General features: G+C 51.3%; 2 protein-coding genes and 1 long non-coding RNA gene across 3 annotated transcripts in view; 2 read left to right on the plus strand and 1 right to left on the minus strand.

Moving 5' to 3' along the window:
* Window positions 1-7038, plus strand: part of Naglu (N-acetyl-alpha-glucosaminidase) — a 10014-nt gene extending 2976 nt beyond the window's left edge. The window contains exons 3-6 of the mRNA XM_050156930.1: window positions 457-603; window positions 755-840; window positions 3058-3314; window positions 5426-7038. Coding sequence (XP_050012887.1) covers window positions 457-603; window positions 755-840; window positions 3058-3314; window positions 5426-6630 — 1695 coding nt within the window. The 3' untranslated portion in view covers window positions 6631-7038. The remainder of the gene's footprint in view (window positions 1-456; window positions 604-754; window positions 841-3057; window positions 3315-5425) is intronic.
* LOC126510398 (uncharacterized) lies at window positions 1921-5095 on the minus strand. Its single transcript, XR_007594368.1, has 2 exons — window positions 3441-5095; window positions 1921-2792 (listed from the first exon to the last, which is right to left on the minus strand). It is a non-coding gene; the product is annotated as an uncharacterized lncRNA (long non-coding RNA).
* Hsd17b1 (hydroxysteroid 17-beta dehydrogenase 1) lies at window positions 6858-9814 on the plus strand. Its single transcript, XM_050156931.1, has 7 exons — window positions 6858-6987; window positions 7589-7843; window positions 7931-8098; window positions 8248-8427; window positions 8516-8609; window positions 8945-9119; window positions 9224-9814. Exons 2-7 carry the CDS (start codon window positions 7747-7749, stop codon window positions 9455-9457), a joined length of 948 nt encoding a protein of 315 aa, XP_050012888.1. The 5' UTR covers window positions 6858-6987; window positions 7589-7746; the 3' UTR covers window positions 9458-9814.
* The last annotated feature ends 3677 nt before the right edge of the window (window positions 9815-13491 follow it).

Here is a 13491-nt window from a genome sequence, read left to right on the forward strand (position 1 = left end):
TCTGTGAGTTCAAGGCCAGCCTAGTCCACACAGTGAGTTCCAGGACAGGCTCCAACACCACAGAGAAACCTTGTCTCAAAAACAAACAGAAAAGGAAATCCTGCACAGGATTGCCTACAGGCCAGTCTGCTGGGGATATTTTCTCAGTGGAGGTTTCTTCTTCCCAGATAACCCTAGCTTAAGTAAAGTTCACAAACAAAACAACAACAACAACAACAAAAAACTGGCAGAGAGACTCTCCATGGGTCACAAAGCCCCTTTAGATCCCGTATCTTCACCTGTCCCACAAAGGTGTTATTTTTTGTAGATTCTCCTACCCAGCAGGTCTGTTTCTTCTGGACTGGAGCTCCCTGCAGGCTGGACTCCAGTTCTGTATTATAGCAGCAGCACCCAGCCTAGAGACGCGATGAACGGAGAGTCATGTGTTTACAGGTGTGGGGGCTCTTCCTTCTGCAGGTATACCTGGCCTTGGGCCTGACCCAGTCAGAGATCGATGAATACTTCACCGGTCCGGCCTTCCTGGCCTGGGAACGCATGGGTAATCTGCACACCTGGGGTGGCCCCCTGCCCCGCTCCTGGCATCTCAAGCAAGTCTACCTGCAGGTAAGGAGTGGAGAAGGAAAAGGTCTCAGACCCAGGGATGGCGGTGCTTAGCCCTCAGGCTCTTAACTGGTCCACAGGGAACTTCCCTCCCTGAATAAGCAAGGGCCTCCCCCAGCAGAGGTCCTGGCACATTGACCTCTGTCCCTCTCAGCATCGGATCCTGGACCGGATGCGTTCCTTTGGCATGATCCCAGTGCTGCCTGCCTTCGCAGGACACGTCCCCAAGGCCATTACCAGGTGAGGCCCTCCTTATTCAACTCAAAGGGAAAAGGTTTGCCCTGAAAAGAATTATGTAATCACAGAAACTCTGGACATTAGCGTCTCTTGACTCCTGGTTCTGCCATCGGCCATTGCCTGGACAGATGATTTGACGTCTCCGTGACTCAGTTTTCTTGCTTGTAAAATGGGTCCATTGCTGGGTAGGATGGGACACACTCTTCTGATCTTTGTATTAGGGAGTTTGAGGCGGGGACACCGCCAGTTCCAGGCCAGCCTGAACTACATAGAGAAACCCAGTCTTTCTATATGTAAATTTTTACCCACAGGGTCAGGGCCCACTACTCTTGCCATGGACCATGGTTCAGTTCCCAGCACCCACATGGTAGTTCACAGCTGTCTGTCACTCCTGTTCCAGAGGATCCGATGACTTCAGGCACTGCATACACCTGCATAAATGCAGATAAACACTCATGCACATAAACGTCAGAGAATCTTTTTTTTTGTTTTGTTTTGTTTTGTTTTTCAAGACAGGATTTCTCTGTGGCTTTGGAACCTGTCCTAGCACTAGCTCTGTAGACAAGGCTGGTCTCGAACTCACAGAGATCCGCCTGCCTCTGCCTCCCGAGTGCTGGGATTAAAGGCGTGCGCCACCATCGCCCGGCATACGTCAGTGAATCTTAAAGTATTCCCAAATTATTAGCATCAAACTTAGAAAGCTCACCAAGTTTAAAAGGTTTAGTTTATTTTATGTGTATAGGTGTTTTGCCTGTGTGTGTATGTGTGTGTGCGTACCACATTCATGCCTGCTACTGGTGGAAAACAGGAGAGGGCATCAGATCCCCTAAGGCTGGAGTGACAGATGGCTGTGAACTTCCATGTAAGTGCTGGGAATCAAACCTGGTCCTCTGGAAGAGCAGCCAGTGTTTTTTTTTTTTGTTGTTTTTTTTTTTTGTCTTTTGAGACAGGGTTTCTCTGTGTAGCTTTGGAGCTTGTCCTGGAACTTACTCTGTAGACCAGGCTGGCACTGTAGACCAGGAGGCAGAGGCAGGCCGATCTCTGTGAGTTCGAGGCCAGCCTGGTCTACAAAGGGAGTTCCAGGACAGGCTCCAAAGCTACAGAGAAACTCACTATTATAAACTGATTGGCCTAGTAGCTCAGGCTTCTTATTAACTCTTACAACTTATATTAACCCATAATACTTGTCTGTGTTAACCACATGGCTTGGTACCTTTTTCGGCAAGACAGTCACATCTTGCTTCCTCAGTCTCTGGATCATGACTTCAGACTGACTTTCCTCTTCCCAGAATTCTCCTGTTCTTGTTGCACCACCTCTACTTCCTGCCTGGTTACTAGCCAATCAGCATTTTATTAAACTAGTACAAGAAACACATCTTTCCAGGGTAAAAACATTGTCCCACAGCACTGGGATTAAAGGCATCTGCCACCACCGCCTGGCACAGCCAGTGTTCTTAACTAATGAGATATCACTTCAGTCCCTAAGTTTCATTTAGTGTGTGTTATTATTATTATTATTATTTAATAAAAGGCTATTTAAAGAAAAGGAATGAAAAATTACTAAAAGGTAGTTCCTGCAAACCTTGGGTACGTATATGCAAGCACAGAATGTCAGTAAGCAGCTGGTCTTGCCAGTGACCCAGGGGCTGTGTTGGTCTCTGCCCGTGTTTTGTACCCTGTCTTCTCTTCTGTGGCTGGACAGACCTTTGAGGTCTGGATGAGTCTCCTCCTTCGTAAAGCCTTGCCAGCACCTCCTGGTGACCCCATCATGCCTGGGAGCACCTGGCTCCCCTCACAGTCACCGAGTATGGGCTACCCCTCCCTCTTGCTCACCAAGCGGTGGGAACCTCCTTCTTCTCAATCAGTGAACATCTTCCCAGGTGTCTACAGATGTCAGACCCAGTCCCGTGCTGGGTCCTGGGGTTGCAGTGACAAAGGCACCCATGGCTCTGTCCCTATGGAGACATGATTGGCAGAGGAAGATAGCAGAGCCTGTATAGACAGGCTACTCTTGGGGATAGTGAGGAAGAACCGGGCGGATAAGCCTTAGAGGTGGAGGAAGTGTACCAGGCAAGGGATGTAGTGTGTGTAAAGACATGGCGGTGTGAGAAACTCAGACATATTCCAGAAAGCCACAGATGTAAGGCTGATGAGGGATATAAGACCAAGCCAAACACTGCGTCAGCCTCTGCCAACCCTGAGCCTCTTTTTCCCCCACAGGGTGTTCCCACAGGTCAACGTCACCCAGTTAGGCAGCTGGGGACACTTCAATTGCTCCTACTCGTGCTCCTTCCTTCTGGCTCCAGGGGACCCCGTATTCCCCCTCATTGGGAGCCTCTTCCTGCGGGAGCTGACCAAAGAGTTTGGCACAGATCACATCTACGGGGCTGACACCTTCAACGAGATGCAGCCACCCTCTCCGGAGCCTTCCTACCTCACCGCAGCCACTGCAGCTGTCTATGAGGCCATGATTGCAGGTATGGTGGATTGGAAGCCCCCTGGGACCTCAGGGAGAGGGGGTGGGTGGGAGGAGGACCTGTACCCTGGGGATACCACACTTTGCAGCTCAACAGGCTTTTGTGCACATCTGCCATGCTACTTACCCACTCTGGGTGCTGAGGTCTGGCTGATATTGGTTGGCAAGTGATTCTTTCCCTCCCGGGGTTTGTTGCGTCATCTAGTAGAGCAGGGTGCCTAGCTTTGTAAGAAAAAAAAAAAAAAACAATTTATGAACGAGTTTTTTTTTTTTTTTTTTTTTTTGGTTTTTCGAGACAGGGTTTCTCTGTGGTTTTGGTTCCTGTCCTGGAACTAGCTCTTGTAGACCAGGCTGGTCTCGAACTCACAGAGATCCGCCTGCCTCTGCCTCCCAAGTGCTGGGATTAAAGGCGTGCGCCACCACTGCCCGGTTTATGAACGAGATTTTTAAACTGGGTAGTGGTGGTGCATGCCTTCAATCCCAGCACTTGGAAAGGCAGAAGCTGGTAGATCTCTGAGTTCCAGGCCAGCCTGGTCTACAGAGCAAGTTCTAGGACAGCCAGGGCTACACAGAGAAAGCCTGTCTTGAATGAGCAAACAAACAAATAAGTGAATAAAAATAAAAATATTTTAAGCCAGGCATGGTGGCAGGGGCCTGTAACCCTAGTGCTTGGGAGGCAGAGGCAGGAGGATGGGGAGTTCAAGGCAGCCTGGGCTACTTCAGAATGGGGTGGTAGCAGCAGCAAGATGCCCTGGTGAGTAAAGGCATTCAAACCTAACAACCTGAAGTTGATGCATGAAACCCACACAAAGATGGAAGGAGAGAGCTCCAAAAAGTTGTTCTGAGACTTCCCCACATATGCGCACACATACACTCCAGATACACGAACAACAGCAATTGCAGAGCTTTTATTTGGAGCTGGTCATGGTGGCGAACACTTTTAATTTTAGTATTCGGGAAGCAAAGGCAGGTGGATCCCTGAGTTGAGGCCAACCAGAACTACACGGTGAGTTCCAGGACAACCAGGCTGAGGTGGAAAGACCCTGTCTCAAAACCAAGCAACAGCACCAATAATTTATTTGTCTCTACCTCATTGTTGGGATCAGTTGTAAAGGCCAGAGGTTCTACATCCATCCTGTCCGACCGATATAAGGCCAAGACTTCTATCTACCACTTACAGAAGAGGAGGGGCCCAAGTGATGGAGAGCCCTCTGTCATCCTAATGGGTCATCCCGAAAGGCACACATTGGCTTATGCTTCTTCAGGCATGATCTGGAGCCAGAGGCCCAAGCCTCATTTTTTTTTTCTTTTTTCTTTTTTCTTTTCTTTTTTTTGTGCGGGGAGGGGAATGGTTTCAAGACAGGGTTTCTCTGTATAAAAGCCCTGACTGTCCTGGAACTTGCTTTGTAGATCAGGCTGGCCTTGTGCAGACCAGGCTGGCCTTGAACTCACAGAGATCAACTTGCCTCTGCCTCCCAAGTGCTGGGATTAAAAGTGTGCACCACCAAGGCACTGGCTTTGACTTTTCAACTAAGGAAAAAATAAGGGGCATGCGGAAGTCACAGGACAGCTCGAGGGAGTCTGTTCTTTCCTTCTGTAATGTGGGCTTGTGGATGGAACTCTGGGTATCAGGTTTAACACTAAGAACCTTCCCTAGCAGGGCCTTCTCGCAGACCTGAGTCTCCACCTTTTTATCTCACCGTGAAGATTAGGCATGAAACTTTAATCTTTTACTTATGAACCCTGGAGAAACATACTCCAACACTATCTCAACCCAAATACTTTCAGATATGAGGATTCTCAGGCCCAACCGCTGGGTTTCCTGATTGAGCAGGTCCAGAATTTGGGGCCCAAGCATCCGTGTCTTAAACTTTCTGGGTAGCTCTGATGTCCAAGAAGCTGGCTAAGTACTGTACTGGAGGAGGCGGGTTGGGGGAGGGTCCGGGGGTGGCAGAACAGCAGGTGGATCAGACATGGGTGATGAATGCCCTGTAACAATTGCCTTCTTTCCTCCTGGGCAGAATAGGGTCCACATCAGCCTCCTCATCTCTCTCTTTGTCCCTCCCCCCCCCCCCCCCCCCCCCCCCCCCCCCCCCCCCCCCCGCTCCGCAGTGGACCCTGATGCTGTGTGGCTGCTCCAAGGTTGGCTTTTCCAGCATCAGCCCCAGTTCTGGCGCCCTGCTCAGGTCAAGGCTGTGCTGGAGGCTGTGCCCCGCGGTCGTCTCCTGGTTCTGGACCTGTTTGCCGAGAGCCAGCCAGTTTACCTCCACACCGCCTCCTTCCACGGCCAGCCCTTCATCTGGTGCATGCTCCACAACTTTGGGGGCAACCATGGCCTGTTTGGAACCCTGGAGGCTGTGAACCAAGGCCCCAGGGCAGCCCGCCTCTTCCCCAACTCCACCATGGTTGGCACTGGCATAGTCCCTGAGGGCATCGGCCAGAATGAAGTGGTCTATGCCCTCATGGCCGAACTGGGCTGGCGCAAGGACCCTGTGCCAGATTTGGTGGCCTGGGTGAGCAGCTTTGCCAGTCGCCGATATGGGATCTCCCAACCGGATGCGGGGGCAGCCTGGAGACTCCTTCTCAGGAGTGTCTACAACTGCTCTGGGCAAACCTGCAGTGGGCACAATCGGAGCCCGCTGGTCAAGCGGCCATCCCTACGGATGAATACCACCGTCTGGTACAACCGATCAGATGTATTTGAGGCTTGGCGACTGCTGTTGGCAGCGGCTCCCAACCTGACCGCCAGTCCAGCCTTCCGTTATGACCTGCTGGATGTCACCAGGCAAGCAGTGCAAGAGCTGGTCAGTCTGTGCTATGAGGAGGCCAGGACCGCCTACCTGAAGGGGGAGCTCGATCTCCTGCTCAGGGCTGGAGGCCTTCTGGCCTATAAGCTCCTGCCTGCCCTAGATGAGCTGCTGGCCAGTGACAGCCGCTTCCTGCTGGGCAGCTGGTTGGATCAGGCCCGGGCAGTGGCTGTGAGTGAAGCCGAGGCCCAGTTTTATGACCAAAACAGCCGCTACCAGCTAACCCTGTGGGGGCCTGAGGGTAACATTCTAGACTACGCCAATAAGCAGCTGGCGGGACTGGTGGCTGACTACTACCAGCCACGATGGGGTCTCTTCGTGGAAACTCTGGCTCAGAGCCTAGCCAGAGGAGTCCCCTTCCAACAGCACAAGTTTGAGAAGAATGTCTTCCCACTGGAGCAGGCCTTCGTTATCAATAGGAAGAGATACCCCAGTCAGCCCCAAGGGGACACCGTGGACCTAGCCAAGAAGATCTTCCTCAGATATCACCCCCAGGCAGGCTCTTTGTGACAGATATATCCAGGGATCTGCTGGATCAGGTCTTCAAACGGAAAAGGCAATGTGTGATCCCTGAGCCTGGGAGAAGGAGCAGGGTCAGCCATGGCTTGGAGGGAAATGAGCTACTCTGGGCAGTCACCCTACATCTGGGGGCTAAAGTACTGTTTTCTGCTAACAATAAACCGCTGAACCAGCCTGGCTCTATTAACCGAGGTTCCGTTCACTGCTGGTGGTGGGGAAGCTCAGCCGCTCACATCTGGCTAGGGTGTGGCCGCCTGGAGCCAGGTAGATAAACCTGGAGATCCACGTGCGCTCGCTCTCTGTGTGCGTGTTCGCCTGACCAGTTTGGACATCGGAACTTTTACTCAGGTCGCGTGAGTTTCCCCATTTTCAATTATTAAATTATATCTGTTGTTTTGAGCTGGTCTGGTTATTTTAGCGTACTGGTCGGATACGCCTTCATCCTGGTATGTCTGGAAGGGCATGGGTGTCCATGTGGAGCCTGGTGTGGGGGCATTTCTTCCCAGGCCTCACTTGAGCGTCCCCGTTTTAACACTGGTCCCCTTAGAAGCTGTACAGCTGTACAGCTGGTAATCTTCTTGAGAGGATGGTGGTACACACCTGGAATAACAACCCTGAAAAGGTAGAGGCAGGAGGGGTCAGAAGTTCAAGGGCAACCTCAGCAGCTATATTATGAATTTGAAGGTGGCCTTGGGTACAAGATAGCCTGTCTCAAAAAAAAAAAAAAAAAAAAGGCAGGTGGATGTAAGTTTGAGGCCAGCCTGGTCTACCTGGCAAGACCCTTGTCTCAAAGAAGTTCCTTGGGTAGAAGTTTTGTCCCTGTGGCCAGCTCTCGCTGGCACTGCTCAATTTGCACCTGAACACCCAGTTGGTACTTAGCCTCTCCTTTACCCTGACCAACTGAGCCAGCTTGGTGACACAACCACCTTTCCTCTGCTTTGTCCCACAGCAGGGTGGGGAGAGCCTGCCAGGGACCTGGCTCAGCCTTGAGATCGCTGGCAGACACAACAAGGGGCGGGGGCACTGGCACTGGAAAGAGTCAAGCAGAAACCCAGCCCCAGCCTGCCACTAGGACCCTTCCTGTTCCCAGCATCAGTGCCCTTGGCCATGGACCGCACAGTAGTGCTGATTACCGGCTGCTCCTCTGGAATCGGCCTGCACTTGGCTGTTCGTTTAGCTTCTGACCAGTCCCAGAGCTTCAAAGGTATAGGAGGGGACAGGCATGGAGGCCAGGGAAGAGCCCCCACAGGTAAGCAGGGTGCTGAGTCATTTATCCCCTCCCAAATTTTAGTATATGCCACACTGAGGGACCTGAAGACTCAGGGACCGCTGTTGGAGGCAGCCCGGGCTCGAGGATGCCCTCCTGGCTCCCTGGAGACGCTGGAATTAGATGTCAGGGATGCAAAATCTGTGGCCGCTGCCCAGGCTCGCGTGACCGAGGGTCGTGTGGAAGTGCTGGGTGAGCCTACCCGAAATACATGTAATAGGCTTTACTATCCAGTGTTCAACCAGACCGGGAAGTACCGAGTTCAGGGAACATGGGAGGACAAGCTGGGGGTGGGAAAGAGCCGTGCTTGAGCAAGCGGTGTCTGTTCTCTCTCCCTCCAGTGTGTAATGCCGGCCGGGGCCTATTCGGGCCGCTGGAGGCGCATGAGCTGGACGCGGTGGGTGCTGTGCTGGACGTGAATGTGGTTGGGACAGTTCGGATGCTTCAGGCCTTTCTGCCGGACATGAAGAGGCGCCACTCCGGGCGTGTGTTAGTGACTGCGAGTGTAGGAGGCTTGATGGGTGAGCAAAAGGGACAGAGTGAGTAAGTAAGGGGTACTGAGCAAGGCGAGGAGCGCCAGGGCCTCTGCAACCTTGACTTCCCTCCTAGGGCTGCCGTTCCACGAAGTTTACTGCGCCAGCAAGTTTGCGCTCGAGGGTTTGTGCGAGAGTCTAGCGATCCTGCTGCCGCTCTTTGGAATCCAGTGAGTCACCAGCTTTCCACAATCTTCTGAAGTTTGGGAACCCCAAACTTTTAGACACTCTTGGGCAATGCCTCTGGCCCTCCTTTTACAGTTCACAGTGTGTGCTAGATGCTATGCTGGGAGCTTGGCACCGGTATCTCACTTCACAAGCCTCCCTGGCTTTAAGGCATGTTGGGATGGGTAAACAGAGCGAGTAGGTGACTAGACCCCAGAGCGCTCTGGTAATGACAGCATCTGTCACCTGGGCACAGTCCCTCTCAGTGCCCTCCCTTTGTGGAGCTAAGGTTAGGCTTGTGGTCACAGCCAATAACCAGTCACTGCTGTTGCCCCTGCAGCGTGAGCCTCATCGAGTGCGGGCCAGTGCACACAGCCTTCTTTGAGAAGCTAGAGGGTGGTCCCGGCGGGGCTCTGGAGCGTGCAGATGCCCAGACCCGCCACCTCTTCACGCATTACCAGCGTAGCTATGAGCAAGCTCTGAGCGAGGCACAGGACCCAGAGGAGGTGACAGAGGTGAGTGCAAACGGGACCTCCTCCGGGCACAGTCTCCGGGTGGGGCGTGGCGGTGCACCCCCTAGTAGTTCCCCCACAGACCGGTGCTGCTCTTCCCGCCGCAGCTCTTTCTGACCGCGCTGCGAGCCCCGCGGCCAGCCCTGCGTTACTTCTCCACCCACCGCTTCCTGCCCCTGACCCGGTTGCGCACAGAGGATCCCAGCGGCAACAGCTACGTCGCTGCCATGCACCGCGAGGCCTTCGCTGACCTCCAGGCGCAGGAAGGCTCCGAGACAGGGGCCAGAGTCCCGGGGGACCTGGACGCGGCCTCCAGCGCCCTCATTTGCCTCTCTGGGTGAGCGACCCCTCAGGTGGCATCTGAATTGTGCTGGCCCGCATTGGATAAGCCGGGTCAGAACAAACCATGCTACCAGCAAAAGAACTAAACCAGAGTCTCCTTTTCTTATTTTAGAATTTGTTTTCTCTTTGATGGGGTCTCACTATGTAGCCCTGACTGGCCTCTAACTCATAGAGATCCGCTTGCCTCTGCCTCCTGAGGGTTGGAATCAAAGGCCTGTGCAACCATGCCCTTCTCAGAATCATTTTAAATAGTGCAAACTTCCTCATGGGTCAAGATTGAGGGCTAATAATATGTATAGTCCGAGGTTCTAGGTTAAGGGTTTTTTTTCTTCCAATAAATTTATTATTATTGTGCATGATGTGGATGGGGACACAATCAACCATGGCACACAGTGCAGAGGTCAGGGGACTTTGTTATCTCCCCCACCATGGACTCCAGGTCTTCAGGCTTGAACCGGAAATGCCTTTAACCGATGAGCCAGCAAGTTGGGGGAGGTTTTAACTGTCAGCGATGACTGGGATCAGCCCAATTGTTGTCGAATCGGTGTCTCAAGTCGCCCAGGCTGGCCTTGAACCAGCTGTGTAGCTGAGGATGACTTTGACATTTCTGATCCTCCCGAGTGTTGGGTGTACAGGCCTGAGCCGCCAGGCTGGACTTCCTAGTGTGATTTCTTTAAATGCATCCTGAGAGCAGCGAGTATACAGAAGGAGCCAGCGCTAAAGCCAGCACTCTATAGGTGGACTCAGGAGGATTCAGCCAATCTGGGCTGCTAGAAAGCCCAAGGGGAGGGAGATACAGAGGTAGCGCGGGGGGGGGGGGGGGGGGGGGGGGGAAGAGGTTAGGAGCACTGGCTGCTGTTCAGTGCTGGGCATAGCCTGGGTTCAGTTCTTGGAACCCATATGGAGGCTCACAACTGTCTGTAACTCCAATTCTAGGGGATCCTATCCCCTCTTCTGGCCCCAGTTGGCACCAGCCATGCATGTGATACACAGACAAAACACTTATATACATAAAATACTACAGCTACTAAAAACCTAGTGAGTAGCACTCCTGTAGTCTCAGAATCTGAGAGGTAAAGGCAAGAGTGTCCGAAACTCACAATCATCCATCCACTAAGTAGTAAATTGAAGGCCAACCTGGGATACAAGGGGCCCTGTCTCAAAAAGAACAAGCCAAGGCATTCTGGGAGGCAGAGGGAGGTCAGCCTGATCTACATAGTAAATTCCAGACCAGCCAGTGCTACATAGTTAAAACCCTGTCTCAACAACAACAATATCAAAAAGGGTGTTGGGGGGTGGAATGGTATCTGCTTAAAACCCCCTTGGCTGGGATGGGAGTCTAGCTCAGAGGACTGAGCTTGCTTCAAAAGGCAGAGTTTGATCCCTCAGAGTTTGAGGGTAGAAGATACTTTGTGCCACCTCAATCTGAGTAAAATCTAATGTTTTACCCTAAGTCCTCAAGACTTTCTATGATGTCCCTGTATCTTTTGGCTTGTGCGTATTCTATGTGTGTTCCCATGTATGTGGGCAGGTGTGTATACAGATATATGTGTGTATGTCCACAGTTGAAGTCAGGAGTCTGTTTACTGGTGCAGGGTCTCACTGATTCCAGCTTGTCTAGACTAGAAGTTTGCCCCTAAGAGCCCTAGATCTCTTAGTCCCCAATGCTGGCATTACAGGAGGACATCAAGGAAACACTTTATTATTTTTTAAAATTTATTTATTAAAAATTTTCACTTCCTCCCATCCTCCCATTTCCCTCCCCCTCCCTCTGCAAGGAAACACTTTTATATGCATCTGGAGATCTGAACTTGAGTCCTTTGGGCTTTATCCATGATTCATCTTCCCAGTCCTTGTATCCTTTGTGACCTCATATGCCACCTTCTTCATCCGTGCACACTTCTGCTCTCCTGGCCCCCTAATACCTTCATTGACACTTGTCCCCATGTCCATCCCCCCCTCCGAGACGGGGTCTCTCTGTGATGCCCTGACTATCGTGGAAATTACTCTGTAGACCAGTTTGGCTTCGAACTCAGAGATCTATCTGCCTGCCTCTGCCTCCAGAGTGCTGGGATTAAAGGCCAGTGCATCACCATCCAGCTACAACTTTTTTCTTATTTATTTATTTATTTATTTATTTATTTATTTATTTATTTATTATGTATACAATATTCTTTCTGCGTGTATGCCTGCAGGCCAGAAGAGGGCACCAGACCTCATTACAGATGGTTGTGAGCCACCATGTGGTTGCTGGGAATTGAACTCAGGACCTTTGGAAGGGCAGGCAATGCTCTTAACCTCTGAGTCATCTCTCCAGCCCCTTCTTTTCTTTCTTTTTTTTTCTTTTTTGGTTTTTCTGTAGCTTTAGAGCCTGTCCTGGAACTAGCTGGCCTCAAACTCACAAAGATCCGCCTGCCTCTGCCTCTCCTCCTGAGTGCTGGGATTAAAGGTGTGCGCCACCACCGCCAGGTAACTTGCCATCTTTTTTTAAAAAAAATATTTATTTATTTATTTATTTATTTATTTATTTATTTATTTATTTATTATGTATACAATGTTCTGTCTGTCTGCCTGCAGGCCAGAAGAGGGCACCAGACCTCATTACAGATGGTTGTGAGCCACCATGTGGTTGCTGGGAATTGAACTCAGGACCTTTGGAAGGGCAGGCAATGCTCTTAACCTGAGTCATCTCTCCAGCCCCAACTTGACATCTTTTAACTGGTCCACTTTCCCCTGATCTCTGATTGTATTTTCTTTAGATCTCTGCTATTTCCCTGAGCCACCTTGCCAAAAAAGTATTCCTTCCCCTCCAGGATAGTTCCTTCCCTCTGTTTTAGTTCTTTTTATTGTCTCAGCAACACTGGGTGTATTCTGGATTTATTGTTTATCCATTCCATCCTAGGACACACACAAATCTACTTCAGCGACTTTTGTTCTCTGTTCTGTCTTTATGCCTAGGACAGTGCACCAAATAGACACTTACCTAATGAAAGCAATGCTTTGTCAGCGACAAAGCGAGATGCTGTCTCAAAACAAACAAGCAAATAAAAAATGTAACTGTGCCCAATGTTAAGAGTGACACTACCCCAACCATCGGCTCCTTAGACTCCCATCTCTGAAATCCAGTTTGAACTCCTCCTGCAAGAAGCTCGATTCCTTAACAGACTCGTTACTTTATAAGGCCAGATTTCTGGACCACTGCACACATTACAGGTCTTCTGATCTCCTCCTGCCAGCTCCTACCACGTTCAAGGCCTTGCTTTGTAACTCAGGCTGATTTTGAACTTGCAGTGATCCTTCTGGGATCAAAGCTGGGATCGCAGATCAACACTCGGCTCTTTTAGGAATCTTTTTTTTTTTTTTCCCGAGACAGCGTTTCTCTGTAGCTTTGGAGCCTGTCCTGGAACTAGCTCTTGTAGACCAGGCTGGCCTCGAACTCACAAAGATCCACCTGCCTCTGCCTCCCGAGTGCTGGAATTAAAGGCGTGCGCCACCACCACCTGGCTCTCTTTTAGGAATCTCCGTGGATGATTTACCTGAGATGTTTTCTGTCGATATCTGGCTTCCCCTCCACACTCTCGTCTACCAACTCGACTCTCTAGCTCTCATGATTTTCCAGCCCTCGTTAACTTCTCCGGGTATCCTCACCCCTAGGTCTCCCTTTTCCCAGGTCAGAGACTGCCCCCGCAGCGTTACTGACCTGACAGCTGAGATCGCTTTCTTGCCTCTCCCTGCAAACTAGAGTCCTAGAAAGCCACGAGACCCGCCCCCAAGTGTTCCAAAACACTCAAATTCCCTATGTGGAATGGGATGTGAGAGAACTGTCCAGCAACATCCCTGGGAACGCTGGCCCGGAGCAAGCACAGCAAGGCGACCCCACTCTCCCTGTCTCTCTCATTGAGAAGGGACGCTGGGAGGGGTCCTGGCTTTGTCACGGTCTCCTAGCAAGCTAAGGGAAGCAAAGGTCAACGGGAATCCGCAAAACGGGCTTTGCAGCTCGCCCTGCCCGCTTCCTGCCAGTTCCAAGAGAATC

The sequence above is a fragment of the Alexandromys fortis genome, unplaced genomic scaffold (assembly GCF_014885135.2).
Source record: "Alexandromys fortis isolate MF-2015 unplaced genomic scaffold, M_Fortis_MF-2015_v1.1 scaffold_31, whole genome shotgun sequence".
Classification (NCBI taxonomy): domain Eukaryota; kingdom Metazoa; phylum Chordata; class Mammalia; order Rodentia; family Cricetidae; genus Alexandromys; species Alexandromys fortis.